The sequence below is a fragment of the Harpia harpyja genome, chromosome 8 (assembly GCF_026419915.1).
Source record: "Harpia harpyja isolate bHarHar1 chromosome 8, bHarHar1 primary haplotype, whole genome shotgun sequence".
NCBI lineage: Eukaryota > Metazoa > Chordata > Aves > Accipitriformes > Accipitridae > Harpia > Harpia harpyja.
The window spans coordinates 50,270,373-50,287,908 of record NC_068947.1 but is presented as its reverse complement, the minus strand read 5'-3'; the positions used below and the strand labels follow the sequence as shown (position 1 = coordinate 50,287,908).

The window sequence follows — 17,536 nt, the reverse complement described above, 5'->3', positions numbered from 1 at the left end:
ATGTAAGTAGTTGAACTCTAAAAAAAAATTTAGAAAACAGGTAATTATACAAACCAAAAACTGATTCTCAAAGTTTCCTTTATCGTGTCTTTTAATTCAACATTTGAAGCTTAAGTTAAAACTCTAGGAATGGATTTTTGATTTTTTTTAAAAATAAAATAGCTTGTACTTCATTGAAGACTTGCAAACTCTGAAAACATATAGATAATCTAATTTAATGTATCTTCTCTGCATACTCTCTCTACAGCTCTAGGCATAAGATTAAACACACCTGGTCAAACCCAGAGGCGTGTGCGCGCTTGTTGGAAGTTTTGTGTGTCCGGTTTTGGATGTGACTGTGACAGAGAGCTCCTGTGAAGAAGAATGTGAGGGCACAGGGTATCCAAAAGAACAAAAAGCATTTTAAATTGAGGTAATATTTCCAGCCAATCTGGTCTACTGTAATGGAGGATTATGATGTTAAAGATATGTCTAAGTTTAGGATTTAGCTTGAGGTGGCGCTGCCTTAGTGGGAAAGGTGAAAGCACATGATTTCAACATCCAGCGACAGCTCGTGTCCTCAATTTTCTTACAGCAAGTCAGGTCAGTGTCTTTATGCCTTTCACTAACAGCCTTTAGTAGCATGTTCAGGTCAGGCCTTTCAAGAATCCCACACTCCCCCTCATTTCACAATAAATCAACCAGGCAAGAGTTCTTCCTCCCTCACTGAAGTTTTTAAGTGAAGTTTTTTTTCCCACATACATGGTAAATCTTGATAGAAAGCATTTAACAGTGTGCACTAACAAACTTATACAACATATACATTACATATATATATTTATATATATAGAATGTTCTATATACAAACATATACAACTTTTTAGATCTCTACAGACTACAAGAAAATTGATAATTATAGTCACAAGTGGTGAACTGAACAGAAATAGTAATTTGTAACTGTCTGGAAATATGTAAAATAAGTAATAGTGGAAAGCAAGATACAGCTGTGACCTGATGGGGAGTACTAGAGAAAAGTTGCTTAAAAGTTTAGTATTAAAAATGGTAAGTTTGAGGGATGCTAAATTTTCATTTCTCTGTTGCATAAAAATGCAAATGGAAATCTACTGGCAGGTGTTGGTGTGTGGTGTTTTGGTTTTTTTTTTTTTTTCCCCTGGTGTTAAGCTAGAGACTGTTGGCAGCCAAAGTCAGTCAGGCATTGTGTAAAAGACTTGTTGAAGACGCTTTTCTCTCTGGGCATGCTGGAGTGATTAGCAATTAAAAGTTGCTCTTAAATTTTAGATGTGATTCTCAAACGAGTGAGCAGGCTCTAGCTCCAGCCTGAAGACATTTCCACTGAAATCAAGGTAACGGGGCTCTCTGCAATGTTAGCCACCCACGTGGGGTACAGCCAAAAACTTAGGCAGAACAGGTAGCTGCCTTGTCATCGAAGCGAACCAACCGCTGCCTGAGCACCAGGGCTGCGTTCGTAAAGGCTGACTGCGTTGTTACACCAGTTCGTAGTGGAAACATTACACCCACAGGCTATGGGGCCTCAGTGCCATGCTGGAACTGGTAACGGCCTCTCCAGCTGCACCACCTCAGCGCAGAAGCAAGCGCAGAGCTGGGTACAGGACAAAGGCTGGTGGGGCAGCCTTGGCTTGGTATTAATGAAGTATTAACTGCTCAGCTTCTCTGAAAAAGCAGAGAAGGCAGGAAGAATAAGGGCTAGAAAGTTGTTTGGAGAGTTTGAGTGCTCTGCTGCCTGAAATGATTTTGTTGCCCAGAGACTAGTGGTTTTGGAGTACAGGCCAGAGCACAGGTAGAGTGAATGTACAATTTAAACAGAAGATAGAATTGCTATAATGTTGTTCTCATTTATTTCTCATCCTAGATGGCTGGTTACAGTGATGTTTCCTCACACCTGCAAGCGGCTAGTTCTGTGACCAGGCCACTGGAAGGAGTTCCCCAACCCAGTTCCTACTGGCATCAGCGTGGTGAGTTTGCTGTTTCCTCACACACACACATGCACAGACACATCCTCTTGGCTCATGGACAACTCACTCCGGTTCCTTAACTCTCAGCAGAAACCTAGGCATTGCTTGGGCTTTGACCTTCTTCCCAACAAGTTCCTACGATTATAGAGCAGTTTCTCCTGTGACAGAGTCTCACTCCCAGTTGAGCTAGACCTGTCAGGGCCATCACTTTGATGTTGCCCACAGACAAGTGTAGAAATCCTGTAAAGCATGAAATTCCTGTTGTGCTACAATGTGAATTTAAAACTTAACACCTCAAACCTGTTCCAACCCTTTAACTTGTGCAGCTGGGCTGATAGTGAAGCCAGACTTCTGGACTGTACAATTTCCTGGGCTCTGTTTTATTGTAAGAAAAGGAAGGGTATGGGAAAGGCATCTTTGAGAGAGATCATCTGAACACTGGGATGACTTAAACACCAGTGAAGTTAAGGCCCAGTTAGGAGAGGGATGGTGCCTGTCTGCATCACTGTCTGTCAGGACTCCTTGAAGGGACAGAGGATGTCAGTCTTCTCATATAGAAAATTTTTAAATGCTGCTTTTCCACCTTTTCCTCACTTCCCTTTTCTAATTTGAAACGATGTCCAGGCACATGAAGACAAGCCTTCAGTGCCTTGTTTCCAAGCCAATCTTGGAAAAAAATTCTAACTTAACAGTTGACCTGTGTGGCAGTCAGGCTCTGGTAGGCTACCGCAGCACACTCATGGACTAGGAATCTCTTTGTGTAGACAGGTAACAGGTTCTACTTGCTGTTCTCTTCTGTAGCTGCAGGTTAGAGAGTTTTCTGCAGAGTTCACTGTAGAAACCAAACAAGCTGCTTTGAAGCAGAAGGAAATGACTTTTAGCAGTGTGAGCAGGAAGCCAATTGCCATGCACCCGGGGTGTCACTTTATATATGTGCCAATTCAGGGCTGTATGTTGACAGTTGTTTTTCATGCTCCTCCCCATGCCCATTGTTTAGTTGTGCTGCTGTGATCTCTCTCTCCCCCACAGCTTTGCAGGGGCTTACTGTGCAGTTTCCTTAGCATAATCTCAACTGACCACTTACTTAAAAAACAAAAAGAAATCACTGCTCTGCAAGCTCCTAAGCAGCTTCTGTGAGCAGAACTTGACAGACTCTCCAACTTGTAATCCTGCGGTTTCCCATCTTGCCTTTCCTAACTTGAAGAAGCGGTTTCCTAAGCTGGTTTTCTATTCCTGCTGCTGAGAAATAAGGCAACCAAGTGATACAGACACCACAGGGATGAAAAATGCCACAGCCCCCTTCAAGGACAACCGAGATGAATCTAGAGCACATTTTAAAAAGTACAGATAAGGATGAGATGTCATGTGCTCTGAATTGCAAATAAACCATCTATGCTCGTGTTTTCATTTCAGATAGTGCCTGTCTAGCTGCTTGAAAAAATCTGTAAATTTTGGGCATAGAATTTTGAAGTTACTTATTCTTTTGGTAGGAGTTAAACAGCACTGATTTCAAGCAAGGTTTTTCAAGGGAAATAAATAACAGATAAGAAAATGCAGCTCAACTCATTTTTCTGTTGAGAAAGGTAGCAAACATGCTTGAAATGTACTGGCTTTTTGTAATGTCACTTTTAAAAAATAAAGATTTTTGCCATTTAAGTTTTTTTTTTTTTTGCTCAGAATAGCAATAAATCCCATTTTTCTTCGGTCACAACATGCTTTCAATTTCTTTTTTTTTTTTTTAAGATGTCAATTAGTCATGCAAAGTTTTATAAGTGCATTAACATTCGAGTTTGTACAGAATAGTTTTTAACCAGATGCACTCCCCACAGTTCATACCTACAGCTTCTGCAAAACTACATGCCACAGTGATGACTGAGTTCCTTTTGGAAAAAAATTGGCTATCGCATGAGCCAGCTGTTGGAGTAAGACCCACATAATTCCTAGCTTCTGTGTCATGGTCTGTAAAATTTCTCCTTGACTCCCACTGTGATGAATCCAATAATAGTAACAGGAAAATATCTTCTAGGAGAAAAAACTGTCTCTGGCCAGTGACTGGTAGATTTAGGAATGAATGTTGCTTCCCTGAACAGTCGTCTTAAAGCCACAAGCAGCTGCTTTGAAAATCTAAAACTGGTACCACTTTTTGTCCTTGTATTTCAGCATCACCTACAGAAACGGGAAACAAAGAAAGAGATATAAAACACTGCTCTGCATACAAGGTATCGCACATGACCTAGGCCCATTAACTGTCACAACTTCACAAGTAAAAAAGGAAGAGCAATGCAGTACAGTACTAACAGTGTCACCGGGTCTTGAGTCCACTGAGACCTTGTATTTAATTTCATAATTGTTAAGGTTTTTCCTGAGGACCTTTAACTACTTTTCTTCTGCAAAAAGTACAGAGGTATGAGTATAACCAGGAACTTGATTTTTACTGCTATGGAGATGAGCTTATCTATGGAGCATAATAGATATGCCCTGAATATATAAACTTCTTGCATTTCAGGGCACGTTCTTTCTGCATATTTTTGCCTCACACTTACAAAAGCCAATAAAAATGTAAAGGTCTCGTCCGGAGATGTGCTGCGTGTTAAATGAAAAATCTTGGGAAGTATTCTTTAATGTTGTTTTATCATCAAGGAAAATCACTTCAGTTGATTCCCAGCCTTAACAGCATGGGATAGAAGAGCTTTCCATTTCCAGCTCTAAGCATAGAAGCTGTCTATTCCAGGCAAGCCCTATTCTATATAACTGTACCACAGTGTTGTACTAGAAATGTTCTCCTCTTCTTCCCAATAAGATCTGTAAAGGTTCCTACGTACACATCCACCTACCTGTTTTCTGCCCTACTGCATAAATGTGCTGCACTAAGTGGCTTAAAAAAAAAAATCATAACAAATTAGTGAGAAAGGCGAGAGATGAGAAGTGCCACATTCTAAATTCAGAGGCTAACAATGGATGCTCATTTATGAAAATGTGAAATGAAGGGGTGTGCAATGGAAGTTTCTTTTTGGCACTCTCATTGTTTGGGAGCAGGAAAAATGGCCTAAAACACCACGACTGGGGAGAACCGTACTTTACTTTCCCAAAGAGAAGTAAAGGCTCAGTTGCAGGGTTGACAGTTCCTAGTTTGGGGTGTGTGGTGCCGGGGCCCCTACCTCGTGTGCATGTTTGGAAAATGCCTCTGCACTGGCCATCATGCTCGCAGTCCTTTCATCCAGCTCTCCCAGTTTCTGTCCTCTCTCATCAAGAGCAATGCGTGCACGAGTCAAGTCCCCAATGACTCCTCCTGCGGCTCCTCTCACACCTTCAATTCCGCCTGATCCAGGGATGTGCTGGGCAAGACTGCGAGAGGCTTTTCCTGCCGTGGCCTCGCCAACTGCAAAGGAGAAACGGACAGACAGACAGGAATGAGTTCCTGGCCATGGCTCTGTCAGTGCTTCTCATCCTAGGGCTGCAGCCTCGCCATGGTGGTGCCATTTGAAGTGCAGATGGCACATGTGGAAGACTTTGCTCTGTGCACTGGCACATCTACGGTGCAGTCCTGGGCTCCCCCCCTTACTCGTTCAAAAGAAGCTGCTGAGGTGAAGGAATCATGGGAAGGCAACTGAGGATCCTCCCCTTTCTTCACGAGGTCATCTTTATTTTTTCATCAATGATCTAAATCTTGTGTACCCCTCCATTCCTAAATGACAAGGGCAGGGGACCCTGTGAATTCATTTCTGCAAAAAAAACCCCAAAACCCAATAAATTACTTACAGAGCTCCTCTCTGTCAAAAGCCTGTCCACTTCCTCCAAAAAGTCCTTTGAGGAAGCCTCTGTTTTGGGCTTCTGGTGTTTCCACAGGAGTAAACAAATCCCCAAGCATGTCCTAGCAAAGTCAGACAAAAATCCATATGAAAAATTAGTGAGGTGAAAGCAGTTCTAGGTGATTTCTTTATTTGCATTAACGAGCCACATGCATTGGATCTAAACCAGTTTTAAAAGAGTCTGTTATGTTAACAGTACTGAGTACTTAATATTTGTGTTTCATGACAGGCAAATACTTGGGCTAACTAGATTCACTCAAGCTTTCAAAGGGACTTGGTTTATCATGGCCCAGTCTTATGTTCATTACCACAGAGAAAAAAATTTACAAGCAATACAGAGTGAAAATATCAGTGATAAGATCACATTTCACTTAGAAACAGCAGAGGCAACACTATAATTGAATAAACAATTTGTTGTGAATTATGTGTTTTGCTTTAGCGATTATCCAGGCAAGCAGGGCAGTCACTCTGTTCTCTCTTTATAGCGTACCTGAGTTCAGCGCTTGCTAGCAGTTCAGAGAGTTTGGTGGGTTTTTGTTGGGTTTTTTTTTGACAAAATCCCATCACCTTCCATACAACCTCTCCCCACCACTGTTACTGTGCACATTGGCAGTGCCATCAGCAATGCTAAATGAGCACATCTGCTGAAGGCACTGCCATGGTGCCAGATCTTGGAGCAGTCGACCCAAACAAATCTCAGGCTCAGATTTACCTGCAGCAGTACTAGGAAAAGTGGGCTCTCCAGAATAAAACTGATAAAGAAAGCGTGCAGCCCCATTAGTGTTTGAAACCAGTGAGGCTGTGTGCACTGAGAACAGTTGCTGCCCTGTTGCTCAGCTCTGTGTTTGCTCATCAAAGCCTCAACAGGCAGATACAGCTGTAGTGCTGCACAAAGCACTCGGCTCCTGGGAGGCTCAGTGCTAGGACCGCGCTGTGACTCACACTTACTGCTCCTCTGCACTGTCACCTGCTCTGGGGAGAAAAATTACTGCAGCCCTTCGAGCCTAAGTGGAGGCTCTCATGCAGCCTGGCTTTGTTTTGCTAGGTAGCAGGTGATACGGGGTCATCTGCTTTTTGTACACATATAATGACTGTACAAGCCTTTTACTGTCCTCTCTGCATAAAAGCCAAGACACAAGCAGCCACAGTCTGACCGTACAGAGAAGCAAGGGCTGTGTTTCACTTTGGTTGGTTGTTGTATGATGCTATTAAGGTTAATTAAAAAAAATCTAGCTTGTAACAGCCTCTCACTATAGGTCCATATTCTAAGATACATTAATCAAACCTTTTGATCACTTAAAAATCGGTTCCCTGCAAAATAATCTCTTCTGGGATGCGCAGAAGCTTGTGTGCAATGCTCACTCCTCACAGTGCCTTGTCAGACTTGAGACAGACAGTGCTGTGATGTGAGTTGAGCAGCTCAGCACACGTTATTCCCTAGGGCATAATGAGTGCTGGCAGGACCATTTCTTTTATATTTCTATCCTAGTTCAGTGCTAATTATATAACCTAGGACTTATTCCCCCTCTTTTTTTCCCTTTTATTACTCATGTTTCTCCCTGTAACCTCTCACAATTCCTCCTCTTCAGTACATGACTTTTTAATTTGCATTTTCACTGTTAAAAAACCCCAACCAACCCAAATCTAACATTGTAAAGACCTTTTGCTCAAAATAAATTATTTTAATTGGACCATTTCTATAGCTACTGTGTTTTAATGTACAACGGTAGATGCTATCCTCATGTGGAAGAAGGGGAGTACCAATTATTGGAGTAAAAACAATGGTAAATAATTTAAAAATATATTAAAACAGAGCATATTTTTTGATATTAACCACACTGGTTTGTCTCACGCTCCCACCTATCTACTGAAAGCTGCAGGTATTAACGTATTTTTAGAGTTAGAATAAAAAATGATAAAAACATGGGAAGGAATTTATATTTTCACTGAGGCAGCTGCTGTGTGGTTGGACACATGCTGGTACCAACTGCTGTAGCTGCTGTCCATTTGTAGCTTCCCCTGCTTTCCCTTCAGTCATTTTTAACAGTTGGTCTTTCGTACGGTAGGACTTAGAGAGAAGCAGGCTGTGAAGAGTCCCATTTGGGCACAAATCTGCCTCTGTACAGAGCCGGCAGCGACTGCAGTTACGCGCAGGCAGGCTCTAGGCTCGGGCCAGCCCTTAGGGCACAGGAGCAAAGTGACAGTGTCATGAAAAAGTCCAAACGGCGACAGAGCTGCTGACCTCTCTCTGCTGCTTTGGCATCATTCAGCCAGGGCAAGTGGAAAGGAACACGTCTCTCCTGCTCCGGCAGCACAGCCTTCACTTCAAATACTAAAACCCAGCAGTGAACCCGCGGCAATTTACATCTGATGAGTCAGGGCACCAGCCCTCCCACGCAAGCACAAAAGTAAGGGTTTGAGCCTTACCTGCAGATTGTCACACATCTCCTGGCTGTACGTCAGGCGCTGGATCTCTGTGGGAGAGCTGAGATACAAAGCTTGCCCTTCGTTAGTGAAACAAAAGGTCCGCGCTATCCTCATGTCTGTTACAGGCAAATAGTTGATGTCCAGCAGCGGGCGAAGGCTGGGCAAGCTGAAGAGAAGCAGATACCCACGTTAGTTGCCCCACGCGGTACACCTGCTCTGTGGCTGCATTTTAAACCAACACTTAAGTTTATGCTTTTCATAACTGGCATAGTTAAAGTGCAGCTCTAAGCTGAAAAATTCCACCATGAACAGGCTGCCTTCCTGTCGTACAGGAAACAGAGAAGTTTCAGCTGCCTTGCCTCAATGACCCTTAGGATTCTGCTACTGTCTGGATTTGGGACGCGCATGTGACACAGTACGGCTTGTGCCACGTTGTCTGGGCAGTATGCAGGGTAAGGCCTGCCCCCAGCTATCGCATGGGCAGCTGCGGGAAATGGCACGGCAGGCCCTTGCTTGCACCCTGCGGACAAAGGCTCCAGCACTGCCTTTGCTGTCCCTCCAGCTTCTCCTTGTTTGCCATTTTGGACAGCACTTCCCAAAATTTAAATGGCCTGGCTGGGGGAAGGGGGTGCGGCAAGCCAAGGCCGCTTCTACAGGGGTACTGCACAGCCAGCTCACTGGTGGAGATGACAAGGAAGGGAAACCAGGTGCTCTGAGCAGAAAATCTTCTGTAAGGGCAAGCAGGGGACTTGCTACTTCACACTGGATAAACAGTACCCTTTCTATACCCGAGTTTCTCTATACTTCTCTATACCTGACTTACCATAACTGAGCAAGATTATCAGGGTTTTCTTTGATGACAGTTAAAAGTCATCAGCCATCAAATTGTCATGGGTGGGGGATTACTATGAAATAAAGGAGTTTGCTTTGCTGTGCAGCTGCCTTAACTCCCTGGGTAGAGACAGGCCAAGGAAGAGGTATGGCAGCGGGCAAGGCAGGGCATTAAATGCACCCACCAGGGAGTGAACGCAGAGCATCAGAGACTCTGGAGCAAACACAAGCGGAACGTGACTGCACTGTGCCACCTCTTTGCTTAATTTTGCCACAAGATTAGTTAGATAAGTACCTCAGTGTCATGATGTGCCCATTGGCACAAAAGCACGCCAGACAGACGCTGTTACAGAGGGTGACCACATCTGCTCGCAATAAAAAGGACGTTTCGGTGATGTTGTGGACATAAAGACATGTTTGGGAAGGCAATGAGAAGACTTTGGCTTGTTTTTCTGAACAAATGACTGCAAATTGATGATCACCCATATCCTGGGAGGAGGAAGGGGAATGCATGACAAGTTTCCTTTTTCTTGTTTTTTCACCGTCATCAGCACCGTGTGGGTCCCTCCATACTTCATACGGTGGATGTGTCAACGTCCCCATGCAGTCCAAGCACGCGAAGGTCAGCACGGCTCCTTTCAGTGTCAGAACTGTGCCTGCAAAATGTAATTCCTCTCACTGACACTGGCACCACAATTAAACTGGTTGTCAGTACTGTGAATGCGTGCAGCACAGCTGACGTTCAGCTTTTGTAAACAGAGCAAACACGTTAATCTAGCTAAGGTGACAAGTCTTGCTTGCTCAGTTCTTCCTGACCACACAAGAAGGTGAACAAACAGGCTGCCAGTACTGAAAAAGTCTCGGGCAGCCAGTATCAAATAATGTATATAATACAGGCTATTGAATACCACAAAGATAGGCCGTTGTTTATCTCTACATTATACTAGTAGGATATTTATGCCCCAGTAGTAAAATTGCTCCTCTTAGTCTAGTGACCTTCCAGCATAGTTTTTCTAAACAAACCAGGGGTGGGAAACCTCTATTCCTGTGCATTCTCTGATTTTTGTCATTATTTTACTTTAAACATACTAAGCACATGCTGCCTCTCCTCAGACCTGACCTCTCTCAGCCCTCTGTTCTCTCTGCTACACCATCTGTCACTCACTCAGCCAAGGATCTCTCCTGGCACATCAACCTGCCAACATTTTTGTTTCCTTTCCTGAACTCCCTTCTGCTTCTCTCCAGCTTTCTGATATATTGTAAGACAGCCAAACTGTTCACAGCATCCCAGATAGGATTGCAGAGCTGTACACAGGACTGTAATTTCACAATATGAGGGAACTCTGCTAATTTCCCTATCCTCCCAAGAAACATGTAATTTTGCCCACGACATAAGGTAATCTTTGGAACTAACACAACCAGTGTCTCTGTTCACAAAGCTGCGTGTCTCTCACGAGCATCTATCTTTACCTGTGTGCCTTCTATGTAGTGAGTGACCGTTGCTTGATACATATATTGAGAAATTTCTGCCCAAAAGGCCATACAAAATCATGCAGTTATTCCCCTTTTTGTACCAAGACAGATAATAAACAGGAAAAGAGCTGCACTCTTACCACTTGGCGACACCATGACTGGCTCTGACTGCCGTAAATCGTCACTAGCAGGCAGATTAAGGGAGAGGATTAAGACCATACCGAGGCCTGTTCCAACCCAGAGACAGGGGGAGACAGCAGAGTCATTCTTTCGGGCAAAAGACTCCATGAAGTACAAAGCAGTAATTGCTTCCTTTGAGTCCCTGTCGATACTGGACACGCTGGAGCTTCGGGAACGGCTGAAGGAGTTTTCCCTATTTTCTGCATAAATAAATACAAGCAAACAGGCATAAATTGGCAATCCTAGAACAGGCACAAGCCTGCAGCAAATACAAACTCCCTGTAGAGTACAGAAAATACAGAGTTTTCGTAACCTGAGCAAACATTCTGATACTAGCACAATACCAGTTTGCTGCCAGTGTATAAATAAGTGTGGAAAATGCTGTCAGACCTCATCAGTTAGATCTGCATTAGAAATAGCTGCTTATTATGGAGATTAGCATAGACTAATTAGAATTTACAACAGCCTTAGCTCAAAGGACTTGTTCTAAATAGCATGAAATAATTTTAGACCCATATGTTACCAATGCATTTAAAATTAATCCATGTATCTCATTGCTGCAGGACATGAAGGGAGATGCCATTACCAACTTCAGAGCATGTGTCCTTTGCTCTGCCCTTGTTTCCATCACTAGGACATTCGAGCACTGCATTCACAGCCATCGTTTATTATCAAGCTATTAATAACTGATCTCTGGGGAAAAGACACCCATTGCTAAACTGATCCCAGGATCCAAAACGTCTCGGGGTGCAAATCGACTCTGGCTTCCCAGGGAGTGAAGTGAGAAACCTGCTCTGCAGGTTACTGGAGTAAAGGAGCCAGAGGGAAGAAGAGAGTAGGGCTGGCTGCTAGCACGGTCTTTGCAAAACAGTTTGCGCCACTGCTGCTGTGTACTGACCTGTAGTCAAAAATAGGGCTAGATCACTGGAAACCTCACATGCTCTTCTGCAACAATAACAACTAGAGGACCAGGAAGTTCTGGAGATGGAGAAATAGCTGAAGTTATTGGACCTGAGATAAAAGGCTTGCTTCTGAACCTATCATTATGAAGTAGATCTGTGTCTGGTATGAAATTATGCTTCTTACAGCTCAGAAGAGAAAGCTGTCTCTTCAGAGCCAGTAGAAACGTCAAAAAAGAGGAATACTTTCTGCCATGGTTGAAGAATAAAATTAGAAAAGGACTTTCTTCCATACTCAACTTAAAACTGGGCTAAGCTTCATACTGTATATATGGTTCCTGCTCTCCACCAGAAGCAGCAGTTTTGCTGCTGACTCACTTCCTCAAAGTCTTGCAGCATTGTATTCCCCTACCTAGACGACTCTGTGTAAACTGCTGAAATTATCCTCTTTGCAGCAACTACCTGGGAAAGATTGGACAGAACCACAGCAAAGCACTACTGGAACCACACCAAGCGTTACTACATATGCTACCTTAAAAGTTGGCACAGAGGGATGGGGGCAGATTCTCCTGCTACTCTTTGACACTTGGGCCAGCTTCTGTTCTTTGAGGGCATCCGTAACTTGTCAAACAGGAGCTTCGCACGGTAGCAGTCTCTGGCACTTCAGTCACACTCTCATGGAACAGAAATTTAGGTCTACGTGAACTTCCAAGCACTGCCCTCACCCCATTTCACCTTCATGTAGGCACTGCTGTAGCTCTCTAGTTCTGGCTCAGTACCCCTAACTATATCTGCATAAAACTGGGATTGTTTATTCATGTGCAAACACAGCTTCTAATACCTTGAGAATTAGTGTCTCCCATAACCCCAAGCACTTTGTACTTCTGCAGCAGACTGGTTGGCCCAGCTCCTTCCTAAGCACAGTGACAGCTGCCAGGTAAAGAAGGGGAAGACAGTAATTTCAAGGCAGAGATCATCAGGGCTCCACACATATATATATATATATTTGTTTTTTCCCCAAAGGGTACCTAATTTTTAAAAAATGTTATTATGTAATTCATTTTCTCTTTACAGGTGTATTAATATCACAGTCACATAAAATTCAAATATGGTGGTGCTCAAACTGAGAAAGATGTTGAAAGGACAAATGCAGTTAGTGTAGGCGACATACACGGAACTTAAAATATATGATGTGCCATTTGCATGTGTCATCAAGATTTCTCCCTCCCTAAATTAACAAGAAATGTTCCTCACTCCTGTGCAGTACAGTTAACTAATACGTCTTCGCAGAACTGACACGAACAGATATAATCTTTGGGACACTTTTGGGAACATACTGTGCCGTTTTCTATTAAATGCACTACTCAAACTGAAATTCTAAAGACCAGCATGACACATGTCAAAATTTGATGTCATTAAACATATCTGAACAGCAACCCAAAACCTATGAAAGGCTGCAATCACTATGTGACTTTATTGGCTAGCTCTAAAGCAAGGTAAAAATCTCTCCTCTTCCTAGATTTCGGGATAAAATTTAGTTTAGGCCTATTCCCTGGGACTCCTTTCTCAAAGAGATTATACCCCAAATTCTTATTTAGAAACCACTCCATTGTAGCCTAGAGAAACATAAAAGCACCTTCTTTGGGAAATTTTAAAAACTTGCCATATTCTTTCCCAGCATAATTGCCATGTTTTAAAATTATGTCCCATCTTCTAGAAGTTGACCTGTATGAACACTGCCAATCTGTTGTAATCCTTAACCCAACCGCCATATTCTGGGTTTTCTGTTGTATTTTCCTTTTCTTGCATGGCATGATGGGCATAGCAGGAACGTCAGCTACAACCTTTTTCTGCATGAGTCTGAACCAGGACCACTTCCAAGTACTCCCTGTAACCTTGGTCAAACAAAGTTTATTTGGACTCCCTGCTTCAGTAAGGGGACAGGACGTTCGTATGTGAAAGGCAGATGCTTTTCTGCTCCTCAGTTCTCTTTCCCTCTTCTCCTCCTCTGCAGGACGTCCTGTTACATGACACTTTCTCATAAATGTGCTCCTGCCTCTGAATTGCCTCCTGCTTTGAGGGAGCCCAGTATTCCCCTTTCTCCGAGAGGCACATACCCAACTCCCAGTATCCCTCTGCTCCCACCCAGTCATCTCTCTCAGACGACCATGTCCTTTTTTCCTCCTCTTCCTCTTGCAGACCTGGATTTCTTGGCTCTTCTTTTTTTCCCAAATAGGTCTCCATGCTGTTCCTGCAGCTAGCAGCAGAGGAGCCGAGAGCACCATCAGAGGGGTCCAGTGGCCCCTGAGACCTAACGAATGCCTATCGTTTGGGAGATGCTGCTATTCAGGCTGTTAAGACTATGAGCAGCTCTGAGCAAAAGCATTATTATCTGCAGTCAGTGCATTTCAAAAAGCTGCATTCCATAGGTTAAGACCACACACTATAAACACTGCTACTCCCCTAACAGTAGTCCTGCTTTCTTCAAAGTTTTCATTCAGCCCTGTCCTATGCATGGTTTGGGTTAGTGAGGTGCAGATGGAAACTCAGCAACCGACTTCGTAACACTGGAATGATTGTTAAATTCCAGCTATGAGCAGCAGCAGCATACAAACAGAAGGCTTCTGATGTAAAAGCAACTACAAAACCCCTAACTTGCTACCCACCTCACTGACAGAAACACACAGGACACTTGAACTCACATGCTAGGATAAAAATGAAGCCAGTGTTTTTGAATCTTACCTTTGTTCATCCATGTGTGAGCAGTATAGTGACGCTCGTCGTGTGAGAATGTACTGATTCCGTGTAATTGCTGAAGCATTGCCCGTCTGGAAATGTAACCTACTGCCACAAAATCGCATGCATTGCAAAAGGACAAGAACAATTGAGCCAACCGTCATCATGACATTTATACGAAAGCAGCCCTGAGCAGTTATTGTCCTAGCTCTTTCCTTGCATGACAGAGCTGTCCTGCTGCAGTGCACTGGTATCTAGGAGAAGATTTAATTTAGGGTTTGGGGGTTTTCTGAGAATTTAAAAGGTAATTTGAGTAAATGATTCCATGTGTTTCAACTGTCACCTTTACAGAGCAGAGATTGCAGGGTTGTTTTTTTTTAACTTCCTTTTGTTTAGTGGAAATAAAACTGGAATTTCCTTACTTTCTCATGGAATTAAAAAAATAAAAAAGGAGGGAGAGTATTAATGAAAATATGTATGCCATCTTCAGGAAAATGTTCCGACTTCTCTATTCTCAGCTGCAGCAAAGGCTTTGTAAAGGGAACACATCCTCACCTATCATCCCTTCCAAGAAATTGTCACTGTGATTATTCTAGAATAGTGGAGTTAGCACTAACACAGAAGCATAAAGCAATTTTCTTCTTGAAGTTAGGAATCATGAAAGTAATAGTATCACCTGTTATGAGGAATGGAAAAAAACTACCAGTGACAAAGATCAACATTTTCACTGCAGATGTTCACATTCATCACTGAAGAGTTTTGCAACTGACTGTTAGTGTCTTGGATGCTATTTATAGGTCCTTTCCTGGTTTTAACATACTAAGTAATTGATCTGCTTATAGAACATATACAAAAATCAACCTTTTTTGATATGGAAACCGATATATTCTGGAAACAAAGTTAAATGGGTTATATTCTCCTCACTTGGAGATTTCTACAAGTTTTAATCCCAAATATCAGACCTAACAGAAGCTAATGAAACTATTAAAACATTTGCCAGTTTAAAGATCATCATCTTAAAATTTTAAGAGAAATCTCTCACTTTTAAAATTATGTAGTCAGGAAAGCATGCAAAGCTCTGAATGCAGTGTAAACATACAGTAAAGGAATTATACTTCAAACATGAATTTGCACAAAGTAACATCATAGAGACACAGAGACTGAACCATATTACTGACGGCAATGCTTCAGCAACACAGAGGAGAAAGGGGCAGGAAGTAACGCTGCAGGGTTTTGCAGGGTCACACATTTAAGAACACTGCACATTTACTCGGCTAAAAACATCTTCAAACGCATTTTAATAGCACCACTCTAAAGCTGCATTCCACATAAAGCAATTCACTAGAAAGCAGCAGAAGTTGTCTTAAGCACAAACAATGCAATAATAACCTGGAATTTTACTGTGAATTATTTCCTCTAGATGAACTCAAATAAGTTTCCCTAAAACTATGTTGGAAAGCCTGTGAATACACAGCTTGCAGAGCATTCAAACCAGGACAGCTATGGCTGCGCTTACACAGAACTCAAAGCTGTAGGATGCCTGGCCCTCCCTGGAAAAAGTTCCGAAATGTATTGCCCTGAAGCTGCTACAGTTATAGCAGTGTAACCCAAATGGCTTCATGGAATCGTACTGATACAAGCCTGATGTAAATGATGGCAAATAAAGGCCTGAAAGAGAAAATAGATTCAAGTCACCAGACTTGGATCTTTATTTTGATATTTCCAGAATATGGTAAAGTGCAGGCTTAGGTTTTAGTTCAGCATGTTTTAAAAACAGAAGGGAACTGTTAGGGCAGAACTATTCTTCATGTTGAAGTAGAAATAAGCATTTTTATAAAAAGATAAAAATGCGAGAGATCTTCACAGTAAGTAATCTATCAAACTTCCATATTCAATTGTATGAATCACTTCCCTTGACTTACACAAGCAAACTGTCTTCACATTCCGATCACTAAGAGCTCAATCTGGACATAGGTTGTAAGTTTGGACATACGTTTTTTAATCAAAGACATCACAATTCTCTAGAACTTAAATCCCAACCTAAAATATCCATTCTGCTGAAGCATCTTTCGTAACATTGATGTTTGGGAAAGAACAGTATGTTGTATAACTTTCATATGTGGAAGTACCCAAGAATAAGGTGGAGACAAAAGGCATTATAGAAGAACAAACTTGGGTTCATTCAATAACAAAGTCAAAACAGTTAATGTTTTAATGAAGCAAGTGAAAGCACTTAAAAGTACTCTTTCTTTTTTCCCCCCTCTGATAGACCCTCTGCTTGTGTAACTGAAGTATAGTTAGAAAAGCTTTGCTTTAAAAAAACCCAATCTTTTGGAAGAGCTATTACCACGTAACTTGAACAATCTCAGAATATTCCTATACTCTTCCCTAGTTCTCTATACACAACAGATCACCGCCTATTCCATTCTGCCACAGAAGTACCAGGAACCACCCAATGGTGTGTTCCACTTCCAAAAATGTTTCAAAAATTATTTCAGATGTAGAAAACCAGTTTACATTGATCTGAAGCGATTGCTAGGAAGCAAGAAAGTGCTGAAGTTGAGCATGCAGTGCAAAACACACCCTCCAAATTCAACATGCCTAGAGTACAGTGTGAAATTAGCTTAACTTGGAGTCAAACCATCGTTTAAATTAAAACTGACTAGACATTCAGTAAATGTAAGAAGAACAAAATTTTCATTTAGTTGGTTGTTTTAAAAACAAGGAAAATTTGCAGATTCCTGTAAGAAAACAAGCGGATCCTAACATCCTCTTAGAACCTGACAGAAAACGTACTCCAAGATAAAACCAAACATAAACTCTATCTAGCCCAACAGAGTTGGACTTTAGGCACCAGCAGCTCACATGCATCCATGCAAGGCTCTTCTCCATTTCTTCCCAGGCCTTTCCTGGCCATTAGACATGCTCTTTCACAAGGCACCTCAGTCTTTAGACAACCTCCCCCCACTGCTTTTTCCGGGGACACAGGGCATTGCAAGCTCTGTTGTGACCAGATTTAGGCAGACACACACCTAAACTCCACTTAAACCTCTGAGGGAAACCAGTGGTTAGATCAGATAAAGATGATGATTCAGTCTAAATGACGACAGCTCCACTGGCTTTTTGCAGTCTAGTGACTGTAGCACTCAGCAGAAAACTGAAGGTCATAAGCTGTAGGCACAAATCGGTCTAAGACGACCGACTTCGT

The 17,536-nt window shown here is 42.4% G+C and overlaps 1 protein-coding gene and 1 long non-coding RNA gene across 12 annotated transcripts in view; one reads left to right on the top strand and one right to left on the bottom strand.

Annotated features, from left to right (window-relative positions):
* Window positions 1-1,882: 1,882 nt before the first annotated feature.
* LOC128144878 (uncharacterized) lies at window positions 1,883-7,473 on the top strand. The gene is made up of 2 exons (XR_008236247.1): window positions 1,883-1,973; window positions 4,134-7,473. It is a non-coding gene; the product is annotated as an uncharacterized LOC128144878 (long non-coding RNA).
* The window catches only part of STXBP5L (syntaxin binding protein 5L), a 200,176-nt gene continuing 186,335 nt past the window's right edge, over window positions 3,696-17,536 (bottom strand). For 6 of the 11 annotated variants that reach the window (XM_052794245.1, XM_052794244.1, XM_052794247.1 and 3 more), the window contains 7 exons: window positions 14,335-14,436; window positions 10,654-10,893; window positions 9,336-9,696; window positions 8,210-8,375; window positions 5,733-5,844; window positions 5,132-5,352; window positions 3,696-4,139 (listed from right to left, as the gene is read on the bottom strand). In XM_052794245.1, coding sequence (XP_052650205.1) covers window positions 4,098-4,139; window positions 5,132-5,352; window positions 5,733-5,844; window positions 8,210-8,375; window positions 9,336-9,696; window positions 10,654-10,893; window positions 14,335-14,436 — 1,244 coding nt within the window. In that variant the 3' untranslated portion in view covers window positions 3,696-4,097. The remainder of the gene's footprint in view (window positions 4,140-5,131; window positions 5,353-5,732; window positions 5,845-8,209; window positions 8,376-9,335; window positions 9,697-10,653; window positions 10,894-14,334; window positions 14,437-17,536) is intronic. The other 5 variants (XM_052794251.1, XM_052794253.1, XM_052794255.1 and 2 more) reach the window with 2 other exon arrangements.